This window comes from Thamnophis elegans, chromosome 2, assembly GCF_009769535.1.
Source record: "Thamnophis elegans isolate rThaEle1 chromosome 2, rThaEle1.pri, whole genome shotgun sequence".
Taxonomy (NCBI): domain Eukaryota; kingdom Metazoa; phylum Chordata; class Lepidosauria; order Squamata; family Colubridae; genus Thamnophis; species Thamnophis elegans.
The window spans coordinates 169,074,943-169,092,835 of record NC_045542.1 but is presented as its reverse complement, the minus strand read 5'-3'; the positions used below and the strand labels follow the sequence as shown (position 1 = coordinate 169,092,835).

The 17,893-nt window shown below is 48.5% G+C and overlaps 1 protein-coding gene across 1 annotated transcript; it reads right to left on the bottom strand.

Moving 5' to 3' along the window:
- Window positions 1-1,567: 1,567 nt before the first annotated feature.
- On the bottom strand, window positions 1,568-14,705 carry LOC116503389 (major histocompatibility complex class I-related gene protein-like). Its single transcript, XM_032209782.1, has 7 exons — window positions 14,541-14,705; window positions 9,561-9,797; window positions 7,592-7,867; window positions 5,908-6,195; window positions 5,294-5,365; window positions 3,777-3,928; window positions 1,568-2,763 (listed from the first exon to the last, which is right to left on the bottom strand). Exons 2-7 carry the CDS (start codon window positions 9,643-9,645, stop codon window positions 2,410-2,412), a joined length of 1,227 nt encoding a protein of 408 aa, XP_032065673.1. The 5' UTR covers window positions 9,646-9,797; window positions 14,541-14,705; the 3' UTR covers window positions 1,568-2,409.
- Between the last annotated feature and the right edge of the window lie 3,188 nt (window positions 14,706-17,893).

Below are 17,893 nucleotides of genomic sequence, written 5' to 3'. Positions count from 1 at the left end.
CTAAACTCAGGGAGACCCTCTGCAGTCCCTCTCATCTGGCCGGGATGCCAGCGAGTGTGTTGGGCTGAAGGAAGGAGGGATACTCTCTCTCTCTCTCTCTCCCTCTCCCTCCCAACCCTCTCTCACTCTCTCTCTCTAGAAACATATATCATGTTTGCAATAATTTACCTTCTTTTCTAAATAGGCACAGTTCCCTTACCAGAACCCTCGCTCACTCACTCAAACACACACACACACACACACACACACACTCATGCACAAAACCATTTTTCTCCATTCCAATTCGGATCCTATAAATCAATTGCTCTGTGAAACATCTGTGAAAAAAATTCAGGTGCTCAGACATGAAAATGTGCCGCTCAAACACTGTACTTTTCTGCGCACACTGAAAAAAAAATTAGAGGGAACATTTCCTACCTACCAATCTACCTACTCTCTCTCTCCCTACCTATCTACTGTATTTCTCTCTCTCTCTATCCCTTTATCTACCTACCTACTTAACTACTCTCTCTCCCTCCCTCCCTACTGTATTTCTCTCTCTTTCTCTCCCTCTCTCCTCCTCTATCTATCTACCTACTTTTTTTAAAAAAAAAGCCTCTTCAAAACCTTGGTGCATCTTATACTCCAGTGCATCTTATACTCTGAAAAATATGGTATTTCACAATTAGCAATGGTTCAGCAGGATTACAAATATTTCTGGTAAATTTTGAAATCATCCTAGCTGAAAACCTTGCTTCATATTTCTTTCTTCTGGGACCTTCTGTCATCCATAGGACTTATTGGGTCTAATAGATCAATAGGCTTTATTTCTTGGTTCACAAACTTCCGATTGAGCCGCTGGGGCTGTTTTTCACACTGTCCAGCCTCTGGAGTGCAGATGGCCCAACACCAAGGGTGGGGAGGCTACCGTTGGTCCCATTCCAGTGGTGAGGTTGTGTGAGGTTGACAGTGGTTTCACATAGTGGTGGAAATACATTCATTGTGGGGCCAAAATGAGTCTGGAACCCTAACAATCCTGCCTGCTCTGGTGATTCCAATTTCAGAGCTAGTGGCTGGGCGTTCCTGGGCACTAGGGAACCATGGGGCAGGTAGTTTAGCAGCAGAAGTGATATTCAGCAGGTTCTGACCAGTTCTGGAGAACCGGTAGCAGAAATTTTGAGTAGTTCAGAGAACTGGTAAATACCACCTCTGACTGGCCCCACCCCCATCTATTCTCTGCCTCCTGAGTCCCAGCCGATTGGGAGGGAATGGGGATTTTGCAGTATCCTTTCCCTGGAGTGGGAAGGGAATGGAGATTTTACAGTATCCTTTCCCTGGAATGGGGATGGAATGGGGATTTTGCAGTATCCTTTCCCTGGAGTGGGGAGGGAATGGGGATTTTACAGTATCCTTTCCCTGGAGTTGGGAGGGAATGGGGATTTTGCAGTATCCTTTCCCTGGAGTGGGGAGGGAATGGAGATTTTACAGTATCCTTTCCCTGGAGTTGGGAGGGAATGGGGATTTTGCAGTATCCTTTCCCTGGAGTGGGGAGGGAATGGAGATTTTGCAATATTGTTTGTTTGGAGTGGAGAGGGAATGGAGATTTTGCAGTATCCTTCCCCTGCCTCCCCTGACTGCATGTCACTGCTCCTCTGGAGAGATCATGGGCCCCTCAAGTAAGGAGGGCTGCCCTGCTTTCTCTTTCCATGGGATGGGATGGGAGACCACCAGGAACAATCAGAATGAGAGGCTGACCTGGGAAGCAGTTCCAGCACGTAGAAAGGAGTTCAACCCACATCCTGCCTTTCTCTTAAGGAAACCAGAGTGGTTGCCTTCCCCTCCCCCATAAAAAAGAGGGTTTGCTTTTAGTGGAGAAAAGAAAAGTAACAAAAGGAAACTACACCCTCCCTGGCCACTGTCCAAGGGTCTATTTGGCCCTGAGATTATCTGAGTTTAACTTTAGTCATGTCCAAAAAAATGAGGGTGAAAGCCCTGATAATATTCCCCAGGTCCCACTCACACCAATGGCAAAATTCTACTGAATGCAAGGTTGCTCAGCTTGGCTGAGAGTTGCAAAGATGCCAGGGAAATGAAAAAGTCCCCAAATACACACACACACACACACACACACACACACACCAAAATCCAGGCATAGTTCAGAATCCACACCCAAATCCAAGGCAAAGTGCAAGGCCAAAGTCTGAAAAGCATATCTGAAGTCCAAACGGAGGTCACATGGAGTGCAGGCTGGAAGTCATGTAAACAGCAGCCACAAAGTGACAGTACCTGCATGGCAGGGAAAAATGTGTGGTTGTTTCTAACACTACATTGTGCAAATCTTGGACTAAGGAGGGGTGTGCTAGTATTACTCCTTAGGAGGAAAGAGGCAATGGACCGACCTCCATTGCGCCTCCTTCCGTTCAGTCCTACTCAACAGGTTCTTCTCATCCTTTCTGATAAGCTGCAGCAAAATCCTTCTCCATCCTGGGCTTCTGGCTGGGTCTGTGAGCCCTCCAGCTGCAGCTGCGTCTCTCCCCTTTCCTCTCCAGCCAGGTGCTCCACTGGTTGTTCCTCTGAGGGCCCTTCTGAAGTTCCTGGGCTCACTTCTTCCTCCAGCCCCTCCATTCCTGGCTTCGGGGCATCAGCATCTTCCAGACGTTCCTCTGATCCCTCCTCTGAAATCTCCAGAGCTGCTCCTTCCACCTTGTCTGAATAGGCATCTGGGGAAGCCTTCAGAAGTCTTTTCTTACCTTCCCTTAGCTCTGTCTTCTCACCACAGCCACCCTGTAGGGAAGGAAGAAATCAAAGAGGAGAAAGTTTTGCACTGCCCCTCCATATAAACAGGTCCTCCCTGAGAGAGAGGAATTTCTAGGAAGGGGTCATCACTTCTCCCACCAGTGTTTCCTTCCTCTTGTCTCTCTTATACCTCCAGCTCATCATCACCAAGAAGCCTTTATCCTAGACAGCTTCCCCCTGTTTTTCCAGTCCAACTTCTCTTTCTCCCCCTCCACTCCAGTCCTTCCTGGACAGAAATCCCCCATTTTCCCAGGGTGCCCCACTTCTTGTTCCTAGCCCTTTTCCTGTCTCATTCTCCTTCCTTGGAGCTGGAGGGCCAGAGGAGCTGAGCTTTGACTGATTTCCCCTTGTATTGCAACCAGATCAGAGGGTCCCCAAGAGAAGAGGCTGAGCCCCAGAGGGGCCCCAGACATCCCACCATCCCTCCATGGCTGCCTTGGGAAGACTTTGAGGATGGATTCCCCACCACAACTATCCTGAAGGTGTTGGCTCTCAGATATTCTCCAAGCCCCAGGCTTTGTCTAAAATCAGAAATGAGGAGGTGATAAGCTGCCTGGGAAAGCCAAGGGAAATCATCAAAACAATTAAAAAGCGAAAGTTAGAATGTTTCAGTCATGTGATGCGACACCCAGAAACATACGGCATCCTCCACTTTATCCTCCAGGGAAAGATTGAAGGCAAATGAAGTCCAGGCAGAAGAAGAACATCATGGCTTCAAAATCTAAGGGACCAGTTTGGACAAAACACAACAGCACTTTTTCATGCATCTGTTGATAAAAATACGATCACCAACATGATCGCCAACGTCTGATGACAGATATAGAAGAAGAAGAAGAAGAAGAAGAAGAAGAAGAAGAAGAAGAAGAAGAAGAAGAAGAAGAAGAAGAAGAAGAAGAAGAAGAAGAAGTAGTAGTAGTAGTAGTAGTAGTAGTAGTAGTAGTAGTAGTAGTAGTAGTAGTAGTTTTGTCTCTTAAATAGACTTCAGCAATAGTGAGGCTCACCTCCGATGTCATTTTGGGTGGGAACATCACCTGTGATTGAATCCCATCTTCAGTGGTAAAAGTAGAGGAAGAAAAACGTTTTTCTAAAGAAAGGTGATTGAGGCAAGTTGTCATTGTCTGAGGGAGATTTTTTCTGTTTTTCCTCCAGCAGCCTAATAGATGGAAAAGAGAGAAGACAGTTAGTTTATTTCTGGAGCATCAGTTCCTGCCTGAGATGGATTTAAGCTGAAGACCCCAAGGGGGCCAGGTGGTAAAACTGCCTGGATTGTAACTCAGCATCTTGATTTGCTTATTATAAATGAAAGACAAAATTGTTGGCTGTCTAGAGGTGCTGACCATGGGGAACTGGAGGGAACATTGAGAAATGATCAAGTTGAAACTGTCCGTGTTCCCATTAGAGCTCCTATAGGACGTCACAGTCCTGTTTCTCCAACACCAGTGAAGCCATTTAAAGCTGCCCAGCAGGGCTGTTCCCAGTAGGGGTTTCTAACTAAACCATCACTGACTTTTATTCAATGATGCTAAACCTCTGGGAATTCTGTTTTCGGTCCAAGAGAGAAGACGCTCCCACCATGTGTGTTTTGATTTCTACTCCAAAACCCCAATCCCAACCTATCCTGATAGGACCTTGGCCACCATCAATTGCTTTTAAGCAAGGATGTTAGACTTTTGGGAATTGGTACAAGACAGATGGTATTCCCCATGTAATCCAAACATGGCAGCTCTTAATTCAACTCTCATAACATTTGTTTTGATTTCTACTCCAAAACCCCTGTCCCAACCTAGGCAGACTGAAGATCTGGCAACCTTGTCTGGTCTTGAAAAGCTAAGGTGGGTCTGATTGGTTTAGCACTTGCACCTGAGACTAGCTGGCAAGCAAGAGAAATCACAAGCAAGGCCCATCCTGGAAGGAGGAAATGGGACAATTTCTGAAAAAATAACATGGATTTATTGACTCACACTTGGTGAAGCTCAACCGAGGAGACCCTCCCCACATCCCTGCTCCCTCTCACGTCTCTTGCTCTGAGTAGGAGCAGAAGAAGCAGCAGCAGCTGCTTTTACCACTGGGGCTTCCTTCCTATTGTTGTCTGTCCCCAGGTGTGACTGCAAGCAGGGGAAGAGGACACAAGGCCCCTCCCTCCATTGCCCCCACCTTCCACCAGAACTTCCCTGATCTTTATCAGGGTCAGGATTATTGTTTTTCAAGCACTTTCCAGATCATTTATGGGACTTTTCTTTGATTCTTGAGCCCCTGATATTTGCTCCTTTGAAGGACGTCTATTAAGGCCAAAGAGGCTTCCTTCCAGACAACAGGAAGGTGGAACATTCTGAGATTTACGGGAAGTAGAAAAATGGCTGCCTTGTTTCTCCTTCCTTTCTGACTCTCATTCAAAATGTTGCTTGTGGGGAACCTGGCTGCAACTCTCAGGGAGACCCTCTCCCACCTACATGAGCTCAATCAGCACAGAAAGACACAGGACTTGTGGGAGGGGTGTCAATGGATGCATTTCACTTACAGATCAGGAAGAGAATCACAGCTCCCAAGATTATGATCATCACAACTCCCACCGAATGAAATAGCAACATATCTAAAGAAAGAGAAACATGGTTCTGATTAGACAGATTCTGACTTCCCTGACATGGAGATGCTGAGCAATGGAAACTTTTCCCAACAAGAACTGGCTTTCATGCAATGTCTCCACCTGAAGGAAGCCCCCCATGACCCTGAGGCTGAAGAGGAAAGAGCAAATGGCCTTGAAGGGGCAAAGGAGGAGCCACAACCAAGGGAGAAGGCAGATAAGGAGGAGATTTCAGCCTGGGCCAAGAAATCAGTTTAAGTAGACATGTCAAACAGGCCATTCTCAAGATCACCTGAAGATAAATGGAGGGAGGCAGAAGCATTTTCAGATTGACAGATTGTACCTGGCATTGTTTTTTTTTTAATTCTGGTCTCCCTTGTTGGGCTGACAAAGAGCCAACCTCCCCTGCTGAAAATGGCATTGATTGAACCATCCTACAATGGTGAACAATCTACTTCCACATTTATTTTTATTGATGTATTTTATTTAATAAATTTATATGCCACCCATCTCACCATGAGATGACATATTGCAAATGCTGAGCCTCTCACCTGTTTCCTCCTCCCAGGCCAAGACCAGGGGCTCCTGCAAGCCCTCGTGCTCCAGGTGACACTGAAAACGGTTCCTCTCCTTGGGGTCGATATCAATGCTGAGCTGGACATAATAGGTCCCATCTGAGTTGGGGGCCACATTCTTATGGAGGGTCTCATACTGGCAGACCTCTCCGTCTCTCATCCAGGTGCTCCTGATCTCCTTGGGGTAGAAGCCAAAGGCCTGGCAGATGAGGACCTCCAGGCTGTCATCCACCACCTTGCGAGTCACATTCCCCACTGGGGGCTCTGAAGAAAGAGTAACAACAAAGTTCCTGGGATTTCTAGAGTTTCTGTCAAGGCGATTTAATAAGTGGGAAGAAGATCTCCTTTGCCCATCCTCTCCCTCTGCCCCCTCTCCTCTCCTGAACCACTGGGACACTGAACTCTTTAGATTCATTTTTGAAAGGGACACATGGAGTTGGGGGTAAAGTTCTCACTCTGACCAAAGTAATTGTAATGCTTGGGCTTTGAGTTCAGTTTTGACACCCTAAACTGAATTTGTTGTCCAAGGTGGAAACTGGGAAGAGAATCAATCAGCTTTTGATTCTGCCACAAATGCAGGATGCAAAAATTAGATTTCCTCATGAAAAAAGGATTGGATCTCAGCCCTAATATCTTGCTCCTTTGGCTTCCTTTTCTTTTTCTTTGAAGAACTTGTTTTTTGAGGGGTGAAGGTTTGGTACTTCTTTTCCCTACTGTGGTAAATTCCCCTAGTTTGTTTTGGCAAGTTCCCAGTTCCCAGCAACTTGGGGGTCCTCCTGGATCCACAGCTGACATTGGAACATCATCTGTCGGCTGTGACCAGGGGGGCCTTTGCCCAGGTTCACCTGATGCATCAGTTGCGGCCCTATTTGGATCGGGAGGCACTTCAAACGGTCACTCACGCCCTCGTCACCTCAAGACTAGACTACTGTAATGCGCTCTACATGGGGCTGCCCCTGAAAAGCGTTTGGAGACTACAACTGGTCCAGAACACAGCCACACGAGTGATATTGGGTGTACCAAGATACACCCACATTACACCTATTCTCCACGAGCTGCACTGGCTTCCTATTGGTCTCCGGACGCAATTCAAGGTGCTGGTCATTACCTCTAAAGCCCTACATGGCTTAGGACCAGGATACCTGTGAGACTGCCTACTGCTGCATACCTCCCAATGGCCAGTGAGATCCCACAGGGTGGGCCTCCTTCAGATGCCGTCAGCCAGGCAGTGTCGGCTGACAGCTCCCTGGAGGAGGGCCTTCTCTGTGGCCACTCCGGCCCTTTGGAATGAACTACCCCCAGAGATCCGGACCTTGCCCACTCTCATGGCCTTCCGAAAAGCTGTTAAAACCTGGCTATTCCGGCAGGCCTGGGGCTGTTGACCTCATTACTGAGGTCCTGCCCCTATTAGATTGGGTGCATGGGTGATGTTTTAAAGTGTTTTCCTTTATATTTTTTATTAATTACTTTTCTTTCGTTTTGTAAGCCACCTGGAGTCCTCCGGGATTGGGCGGCCTATAAATCCACTAAATAAATAAATAGTTCTATTTTTGCCAGGCACACGAAGGGTGGCTTGGCTGTGTAGAGAATAAACCTGAGGAGGGGAAGATGTGGAGGCCTAGAAAAAAATGGCACAATCTGAGCCCATTTGGCCACTCACCTGTCTTCTTCAGAGCCTCCTTCTGGTGGGGCAGGTATGTCTGCAGCCACAAAATGCAGGTCTTCTCCAGGAAGTCTTTGATTCCCTGGGACCACCTTGGATCCTCCTCCCACTCCTCCTTGACCTTCTGGGCCTGGGGCTGAGCTGTCACCCATCTGAGGGTTTCCTTGTCGAAGCTGATGAAGTCCATCCCATTATAGCCATAGTGCAAAAACCCTCCTTTGCTCCCGTCTTCAATGAGCTCACAGCCCAAAGCCAGCTGCCAGGTGTGAAGCCCTGAAATGCACAGAGAAGGTGTAGAAAAATCCAGAGTTCCTCTCCCTAGAGACCTTCCGCCCAAAACGATTGACGTGTCTACTTCCCACCCATCCCACCAGGGGAGGGAAACAGATTTTGCCTCTCCTCTTCTTTTCAATGGTGGGAGATCTTTTCTGTGATCTGGGCCTACACTAAGTCTTCTAGAAGATCATGAAGACCATAAGAGTCTGTCCTGGAAGCCATCTTTTGCTTTGGATTTTCAGGCCTGCCACATTTTGTGCTGTGGGAAACTGGGAGGGGGGATTGCATGGAGTAGGGGAGATATCTAGCCATAATAACATTCCTTTCTCAGAGAGTCAAGGACATTTTGCCCTGCCCCTGGAGTGGTGTGGCTGGGAGGCATCTCCAGTTGGGACGGTGCATTGATTGGACCATGTGATGGACATGTGGATGCTGGGGCAGGGACTGGGACTTTCCTTTGGGTGGGAAAAACCTGGAAGCTTTCCAATTTGGGTTTCCCCAGATGTGCCAATATGACATCTCTAATAAAATGGAACTTTGAGGAACTTCTGGCCTTGGAGTCTTCTTTTGTTGGGGGTGCTACTTGTAACCCTGAGACACAGAGAAGATCTTGGGGAGGGGAGGCTGTTTTCTTTCCTTTGCAGGAAAGGATCTCCCATCCTCATGCTCCTTACAGCCATTGGTGGTCAAGGGCAGAGACAATATTGTCCCTTCTTGGGAAGGAGTGTCAATTACCAAAATCTGGCAGCAGCCATTTTTCCATTTCTCAGTTGCCACACAGGAATGAGGGGGAGGGAGAGGTTTGGAATGTCACTCCAGTCCAGACCAGACATAACACATACCGTATTTTTCGGAGTATAAGACACACCAACGTATAAGACGCACCAAGATTTTGAAGAGGCAAATAAAAAAAAAAGTTTTTGCACTCTGCAGACCTCACAAAAACGGCATGTTTTTCATGAAAATGGCCCTGTATTTTTTTTAAGGGCATGAATAGCCTTTAGGAGCCTTGTAGAGTGCTCCTAGGGGCTGGGGGGGGGGGAATTGAGCAAAATGACCCAATGTTCTCTCATTTCCACCCTCCACAGCCCCCAGGAGCACTCTGGAATCTTCCTAGAGGCTATGCAAGGCGATTTGGTTGAAGGGGACAGGGTTTCGGGAAGCAAAAAATGTTGTATTCAGTGCATAAGATGCACCCAGATTTTCAGCCTCTTTTTTGAGGGAAAAAGGTGTGTCTTATACGCCGAAAAATATGGCAATTGTCCCATAGGAACCAAGATCGTTTTCAGAGGTCCCGGAGGGAGACGGAGAGGAGTGACCTAAAAGCTCTCCAATTAACTGAATTGGCCAATGTGACACGTGACACTTGGGGGGGGGGAATCATTTACTCTTTTATTTATACTGAAACCGTGGGAAACATTTAGAGTTGCTTTTGCTTTTACTCATGCCGATATGTGGTAGCCGATAAAGAAGTTCTTTGAGGAAGGTTCCAGTCTCAGAATTCTGATTTGGTTGGATTCATTAGTCAGAATTTTGGCACAGGGTTTATCTCAACCCCCTAAGCTCCCAGCCCCCCATTTTCTGTTCTTTGCCTACTTGCCTCTTTTCCCATTAACCAAAGTGACAAGAGGTGGGAAGGTGAGATTTGGGAGAGAATTTGGGGCTTGAAGACAATTCTGCCTCTGCTCACCTCCAGTCTGGGGGTTGCGGTTTGATAACCACTCCAGGTCAGCTCTGAACATCCTCTCAGGTATCTTCACCTCCTCCGCCTCCATCCAGGGCACCAGAGGAACTGTCGTCCCATTGAGGATGTCATATCGAGCAATGGGATGATCATCCAGGTGGATCACGGAGAGGAACTGGGGCAGCCCTTGGTTGGGCTTTGATATCTCCAGGTAGGAATGGCATAGGGAGTGCCTGGAGGAATCTAGAAGAAGAAGAGGGTGAAGGACAGAATTAGGAGGGTTTGCAGCTCCAGCTCCTCCCTCGATGCTCTCATGAAAACAGCTCTCAAACAGAAGGCCAACTGTCTGCTCTACTTTGGATGATTCCAGTCATCCTGGAAAGTGGCCAAAGGAGACCCTAGGGACTCTTGGTTGACTTGGGAAATAACTGGACATGGCCACCTCAGGTGAGGGGACCCTCAGGGCTCACTCGACTGCTTCTGGGCCTGACCCCATTGGACCCCACATGGCCATGGCCTGAAGAACAGCAGGACAGGAGCTGCTTGGAGTTTCACCTGAGTAGGGAGACTTCCTGATCCTTGGAAGTTGCACCACACCCAGAAGAAGCCATTCTTGGTCACAGGCCTCCCGGGGAGACTTTCCTGATCAGGAGGGAGCTAGACTGGAGGGAGGCTCAGCCTTTCTCCTGGTAGGAGTGGGGAGGAGTCGGAGGAGGAAAACAGAACTCGGAACATTCTGTTTTCACTTTCACTCCTGGCTCAAACATTTACACAGAACTGGAAACTTTTAGCTGTCAAACTTGTGGCCTATGGGCAGGATGTATTATGTGCAGTTCAAAGTGCTGAACTGCCCATCTTTCTGATCAACAAGCTCAGCATCACTGAGCCACCACATCCCTTATTGGGTGGGGGGTGGAGGGGACCAAGGTACAATACACTGGAATTGGGCCAAACCTAAACATTCTCTTTTGAAGCTCAGCATCACTGAGCCACCACATCCCTTATTGGGTGGGGGGTGGAGGGGACCAAGGTACAATACACTGGAATTGGGCCAAACCTAAACATTCTCTTTTGAAGCTCAGCATCACTGAGCCACCACATCCCTTATTGGGTGGGGGGTGGAGGGGACCAAGGTACAATACACTGGAATTGGGCCAAACCTAAACATTCTCTTTTGACTTGTACTTCTTGCTCAGGAGTTCATTCAGAATTGATGACAAATTAAACCCCAAAGGCTACTGTCCCACAGGAGCCATGGATTATTATTTTTCTTAGTATTTTTTCTTAATTTATCAAAATTTAAAATACAGAAGTACAAAGAGAAATTTGATTGTGATTGGATTATGATCCGCTCAGGAGCTTGTTTCAATCTCAACTTCTTGTACGTTACAAATCAGTTCTGTTGAGGCCCATATCATATCAATTCTGGAAAATGATGAATATCTATTTGAATAATATTGTTCTTTTGTACTATTTCTTTCTCTCCAAATATCCTTTAAATTTATTTCATCTATCATCCTGAAAAAGGATTCGGAAGCAATTTTCTATTTAACTTCGTTCTTTTGTGTGTTTTGTAGTCCATGTTCTGGTCTACAATGCCATTGAAATGTCCAATCATACAAATATCAACATAGTCCAAGTCAGAATTTTTTTTGTGGAATTTTTGTAAAATTCATCTTGCTTTTCATTGAGTGCATAAATTGCGATTAAGAGTATTTTTTTATATTATCCATAATTTCCACCATCAAGATTCTTCCCTCTTCATCTGCATAAATTAGTTTCGCTGAAATTTTATCTTTAATGTAGAAGATCACTCCTCTTTTCTTACAGTTCGCCAATGTAGTAAACATTTTTCCAAGCTTTGGTTGTGTTAGTAGGTGTTCATATCTCTTTTGAATATGCACTTCTTGTAGGCAGATTATGTCAAGTTTAGCTTTTCTAATTTGTGAAATATTTTCTTTCTTTTAATTGCTGAGTTAAGTCCATTAATATTGATTGTGACCATTTTTTCCCCTCCATGTTTATACTTTATATACAGGATTTATAGCTCCAGTAGATCTGGGTTCTCGTTGTTCTCTGGGGTTTACACCACCCACCGTGCCTTCTTCTTTATCAATTCCGCCTAAAGCTCCTTCTATTTTTTCAATCTCAATTATGGGTGCGTCCAGTAGTTGTGCCAATAGTTCTTCTTTTCCAGTTTCCACCAAAACAAGAGGAAAAAAAATCAAAAGTTTTTTTTAAAGATTAAAGTCTTTCCAAGGTCACTCTGAGCTTTTCCTTAGAGCTTCTGTTTATTCCAAAGTAGGTTTCCAGATACTGAAAGTTTCCACAGCTGTATAAACAAACAACTGTGTTCCTGCCCACTGTTCCCTCTAAGGTGCGCGGGTGCGCGGCAGCTCACGTGGCAATAAAACACCGCACAGCAGTTTCCAACTGCCGCCCAGGGGTTTTTGTGAGACGCCTTCCACGGGAACATTGGGGCGGAGCAGAGGAGACAACTCTGTCCTCCTGAGTACCGGAGGACCCACCAGCCCTGCGAAGGAGGAAACAAGAGGGAAGCGGGCAAAGACCAGAAAGGGGGCGGCTGGGAGTTGGATGGATGAGAGGAGCCCCCACCCCAGGGGAGGAAAATAGTGTTGGACCAGCAATAGCTGCAACGGTGAGGAGGGAGGAAGTGGGGGATGCAAATGCCCAGCTGTCCGCAAGGAATATAAATCCTCCCATTCCCCACAATCCTGTCAGAGTTGAAGAAGCTCTGTGCAACCCCGGCTCCCTTTGTTTCCATCTTGCCTGAGCTCAAAACCGCAGCCTTTAAATGAGGCTCAGCGTAACGCGGAGGAAAGAAGACGTTTCCTTCTGGGGAAAGAGCTGGAGGCAGGGAGAAGGACCCAACGCCGACCCTGGCTATCTCCCCCCCCCACCTCCTCACTTCCAGGAACTCACCGCAACCCCCTGCCCCGCAAGAGAGACATCAGCGCCGCCCTGAGGGACAGGAGGGGTCCCGGGCGCAGCGGCATCGTCTCCCCCCCGCCCGAATAGGGAGGCCTTTTGCACCTGCGACCAGAGCCACTAGTTTGCGTTCAGCGACTGAAAAGATCACAAAAATCCACCCAGGACAGCTACGCCTTCTGTCCGTAAAGTTTGAGGGAGAGAAAACAGCGCTGTGTTCCTTTGCGCTCATTCCAGGGCCCTGGAGGAGGAAGAACTGAGCCGGATCCTCCTCGATCCTCCGAGGAGGGAAAAGGGGATCTTGGCACCTCCGCAATCTCTTCCGAGGGGAGTAAGGGGGGTGTTTCAGCCTCTTCCTTCACTTCGATTTTCAGCCGCGTTGGGTGAATGGAAATGTATTCTTGCATTTATAACCAGAGGAAAGACCGAAGAAAAGGGAGGGAAAGGGAAAGGATCCTGAGTGGGTCCCTCCCGCCGTGCGGCCAAAGGATGAAGGTTCAAGCGGGACCCAAACTCCCAGGGGACCATTTTCACTCGCTGTCTCCAGGATCCAGGCTGGCTTTCTGCACCCATCGTCGCCCAGTCTGCGGCATCCCTTCTAGACCGCGCTACGGACTTCCCGAGGCCAATGTCACAGAAGGAGGAGCGGGAGCCCTGCAGCCTTGGCATCCTCTCCCTCTTTCCATTCTTCTGTCACTTTCTCTCTCCTTCTCCCTTCTCTCTCCTCTTTGTCTCTTTCTGTCTCTTTCACCCTCTTTCTCTTTGTCTCTCTTTGTCTCTCCTTCTTTCCCACTCTTCTGTCACTTTCTCTGTCCTTCTCTGTCTCTTTCTGTCTCTCTTCCCTCTTTTTTTCTTCCTCTCTCCCACTCTTTTATCATTTTCTCTCTACTGCCCAACCTGTCCCCATACTTATCTTCGATTGATCATGTTTGCAATAATTTATCTTCTTTCCTAAATAGGCGCAGTTCCCTTACTGGATCCCTCGCTCACTGAAACACACACACACACACACACAAAACCATTTTTCTCCATTCCAATTCGGATCCTATAAATCAATTGCTCTGTGAAACATCTGTGAAAAAAATTCAGGTGCTCAGGCATGAAAATGTGCTGCTCAAATACTTTTCCGCACACACTGAAAAAAAATTAGAGGGAACATTGTTCCTGCCCCTATCAGTTCTTAACCAATAGCCTTCAAGGGAACAGCTTCTCTCTAAACAAGTCAGATAGTAAACAATGTTTCAGGTCCACTAGGTGGCAGTGTTAACTGTATCAGCTCTCTCAATCCTTGTCTTTTTCCACTCTGCCTTTAACTTTTTTAAAAAAAACAAAGAATAGAAAATACAAAAAGGAAAGCCAAAAAAAAAGAGGAAAAGGGAATATAGGAAAAGCGCAATAAGCCAATCCACATTCAACTGCAATTAAAGTCCAGCCTGGCTTCCGAAATAAAAAGGGGGAAAAGAAAATCTTCAATTGGTCGTCTTAAATACGCCGCTTTCTCTTCAGTCAGCCTTTATTTTAAATTAAATTTCCAGATTTCGGGTGTTCTCTCTCCAATAGAAAAAAAGATTTAAAGACTCTCACCAAAACGACATGCTTCTCTCCTGCGCTTGCGTGTAGGAGCTGTCAGCAGTTTCAGCAGCCTGGGGGCTGACTTACGATCGCTGGCAAGGGGGGTCACCAGAGATTTTGCGGGTGTCTCTGGGACCACAGGATCTGCCCCTAGCTTCACCGTCTCTTCAGGACGGTTTAGGTCCGGATTGGACCGTCCAGACGATCCGAATTGGACGGCTGGGGCCACTTTGAATCTTGAACGCTCTTTACTCAGATACAAAAATGAATGAAGTGCAAATTAAAATACAACAAACTTCTTGAACGAGGCTGAGCGAAGGACGAGGGAAGGGAGGCGTTTCCCGCTGGGAAAGGAACTTGCCAGGGAGGGTGAATGTGGAGGAAGAGACCCAGGCGGGACAGGCGTCCCCCTCCTCTCGCTTTCAATCTCCTCCCACCCGCTCGCAAACCCTTCCAGAAACTCACCACAGCGGCTTGCCCGGCACGAAGGACCCCAGCCCAGCCCACAGGAGCCAGAGGGGCGCCCGGGGCAGCTCCATCGCCCTCCGACAACGAGCCCGTTTGCGCCTGCGACCGAAGACCCCGCTTTGCACCCAGAGACTGAAAGCGCCGCCAAGAGTTGCTGCGCCTGACTAGTTTCCTCCGCTCCGAGGTGAGCTGTAATTTCCCGTCCCCACCCCACCCCCACCCCCCAAAAAAAATCCACCCCAGAAGACAAAAAAGAAAAAGAAAAACCCCAGCCCTGCTTTTGTTACAAACTTCGGAAGAGGGAAGCTCCTACCCTCACTTAGCCACAACACGCAGCGATCCCCTTAAGAGCTTGGACAGCCAGGTTTAACCTGGTTGCGGCTATTGTGTGGCTGCAAGCCACAGCGGGGCCCTCCTAATTCTTCCGGAGGGATTCCTTTCCCCCTCCCCTCTCCGGGGCTTCTTTTTGGCAGAGCATCCCAGCAGAGACACCTGCGCCATAAAAGGAAGATCTTAACACTCAGTAAGCTGTTGCCACAATGAAGGATAATATACGGGGCGGGAGGAATAGAGGTGCAATCCAGACCCGCCTAATTCTGCCTTCACCCTTTCCCCTGCCAGGTTCCCCCAGGAGCTACCTGAAGCTGACGGAGCCCAGCCAGGGGCAGCCCTGGTTCCTCTTCATTAAAGCGCTGATGATGAAGAGGAGGGGAGACGAGGAGGAGGGGAAGGGGAGAGGAGGAGGAGGAGGGAAAGAAAGGAGGAGGAGGGAAGGAGAGAGGAAGAGGGGCAGAAAGCAGGAGGAGGGGAAAGAAAGGAGGAGGAGGGAAGAAGAAAGAGGAGGAGGGGGAGAAAGGAAGAAGAGGGAAAGAAAAGAGGAGGAGGGAAAGAAAAGAAGAGGGGGAAGGAGAGGAGGAGGGAAGAAAAAAGAGGGTGGGGAGAAAGGAGGGAAGAAGAAGAGGAGAAGGGGGGAAATAAGGGTGGAGGAGGGAAGAAGAGAGGAGGAGGAGGAGGAGGAGAGAGGAGGGGAAGAAAGGAAGAGGAGGAGGAGACTGAGGCCGGTCATCTGTTGCCCCCCCCCCGCAAGGAGGCCAATTGGGGAAGGGGCTTAGACTCTTCTCTGCATTGAAATTTGCCCCCTCCCACTGCCAGGACCACCCAGACCTTAAGACCTCTCTTCCTGGCTGAAATGCTGGCCAAGGATCCTTTTGCCCAGATTTGGCTGCTACGTCATGTGCCTCCCTCTTTTTTTTGGGGGGGGAGCCCCAGTTCCTTGCTCCACACTCTTGGGATTCCCTTAGGTTAGATGACTTCCGTGGGCTCTTCCTTGGGCTTCCTTGGAAGACTGTGCAGAAATGGCACCTGTACAGAAAAACACAGCCTAGCATGAGAGGGTGCAGCAACATGGCCTCCTGCATTGGGAAGGGAGGGGGTTGCAACTTGCATGGCCTCCAGTGCGGTCCTGAGTTCGATTCCAGGTGCTGCTCGCGACTGAGAAAAAGACCCTGGACAAGAGGTTCCACAGGACCATCCCTCCAATGGGCTCCAGCTGGGTTTTCTGTCCTGGCTGTGAATACAGGATGGGAGGGGCCCAGAAACGGTGGTTTTCCTCAATCCTCTGACAAAGCCCCTCCCTCAAAGATCTGGTTAGCCCCTCCAGCAACCCTCCAAGCTGTTGCTCAACAAACAATTGCTCTTCTCAGAAGCTCCAGAAATAAACACCTGCAGTTTCTCTCCATCTGTTGCGACTTTCATGGCTGTTCAGGAGCCTCACCTGATAGTTTCACCATCCGAGGTTGCTAACCTCCCCCCCAAGAGCTGCTGGGAAAAAGAGAGAAGGCAGCTGAAGAGACCAGGGGCTTGAAGCGAAGGACACAAGGACGTTTTCCATTCGCTCTTCAGCATTGAAAAATCTTTCTCCTCCCACTCCAATTTTGGTAGAAGTTGCACCTGCTGACAGCCATCCTGCAGCCCTGTTGAGGGAGAGTCCCAGTCCCTTCAGATTATGGAGGAGCCCCCAGAACATCTATTGGGCCACTGTGGGAATTACTGAGCCTCCCTGGTTAATAAAGTTGCTCAGACACGCTCTGACCTTGACTGGGACTGAATAGCAAAGGCCGGGGTGCCTGTGGCATTGTCTGTTGAAGGGGTCTGGATGCATGCGAGCTGGGGCCTCTTGAGGAAGTGGATAGGGCCCTCTGAGCTGTCACCTTAATCACCTTTATTGGATCCCGACCTCTCCTGGGTTCTAAAAGCAGCCTTGGATGGGCCCATGTCAAATTGTGTTGATGTGCAAGTTGCTGGAAAAGAGGAATGGTGATACCAGACAGTGCCTGAAGCAAAGGACAAGAGGATGCCCCCCCTCCCCCAGCCATAACCTCCAAGCACAGAGATGGGGGTGGGGGAGGCACAGAGAGACACTTAAAGAATGTGGGAAAACCCCAGGACAGTCCTGCAGAGAGCATCTTCATGGCTGTCCTAGATCAGGGCTCTCCAAAGGTGGCAACTTTTAAGACTAGGACTTCAACCCCCAGAATTCCTCAGCCAGCAGGACTTCTGGGAGTTGAAGTCTGCAACTCTGAAAGCTGCTGAGTTTGGAGACCCCTGTCCTAGAGCAATGTTCACCAACTGGTAGTCTGTGGACCACAGGTGGTCCGTGAGGAAATTTTGGTGATCCACAGAAAAATTATTTGCATTTTTTATATAGCATTAAACCAGGGGTCCTCAAACTACGGCCCATGGTCTTTCTTTGGGTCTTGAGCAGGAGAAGTCTCTCCCATTCCAGCTTTTCCACATTAGAGGCGGCTTTCCTTCTTGCCTGCACAAGGACGGCAGCATTTCTGGATCAGTCCAAGTCCTTTTCAGTCCATAGGGTGCCTTGTGCTTCAAAGAGAAAAAAAATGGAGGAAGTCATACCCGTATTTACAGGGGGGGGGGACGTGTTTCTTCTCTCTTCCCATCAGCTCTCTCCTACCCCCCACCTACAGGCACAAGGGGAAGCAGTTAAGAGGAAGGAAGGATTGTGACATTCCTATGCACCAAGAGCTGCTGGTGGAGCCTCCTCACTTCTCCCCCAAAGTTCCCGTGTGCCTCCAGCTCATCATAGCCAGGGAGCCTTGTTTCTAGAAAGTCCCAGTTGCCATTCCTGGCCAGAAGTCCTCCATTTCCCCAGAGTGCCCCAATTCCTGTTCCTGGTTTCTTCCCGGTCTCTCTCTCCTCCCTCAGAGCTGATTGGCCAGGGAGGCTGAGCTGAACTGGATCTTCCACTGCAAAGCAGCCAATCAGAGGAACCCAACGATCCCACATTATTACCTTGGGAAAATTTAATCCCCAACCCCAACAACCCTGAT

Coding starts and splice junctions, on each gene's coding strand:
- LOC116503389 (XM_032209782.1), bottom strand. CDS start 9,645: ATGGAGGCGGAGGAGGTGAAGATACCTGAGAGGATGTTCAGAGCTGAC. Junction 6,196..7,591: donor GGAGGCTCTGAAGAAGACAG/GTGAGTGGCCAA, acceptor CTCTTTCTTCAG/AGCCCCCAGTGGGGAATGTG. Junction 5,366..5,907: donor GGCCTGGGAGGAGGAAACAG/GTGAGAGGCTCA, acceptor CTCTTTCTTTAG/ATATGTTGCTATTTCATTCG.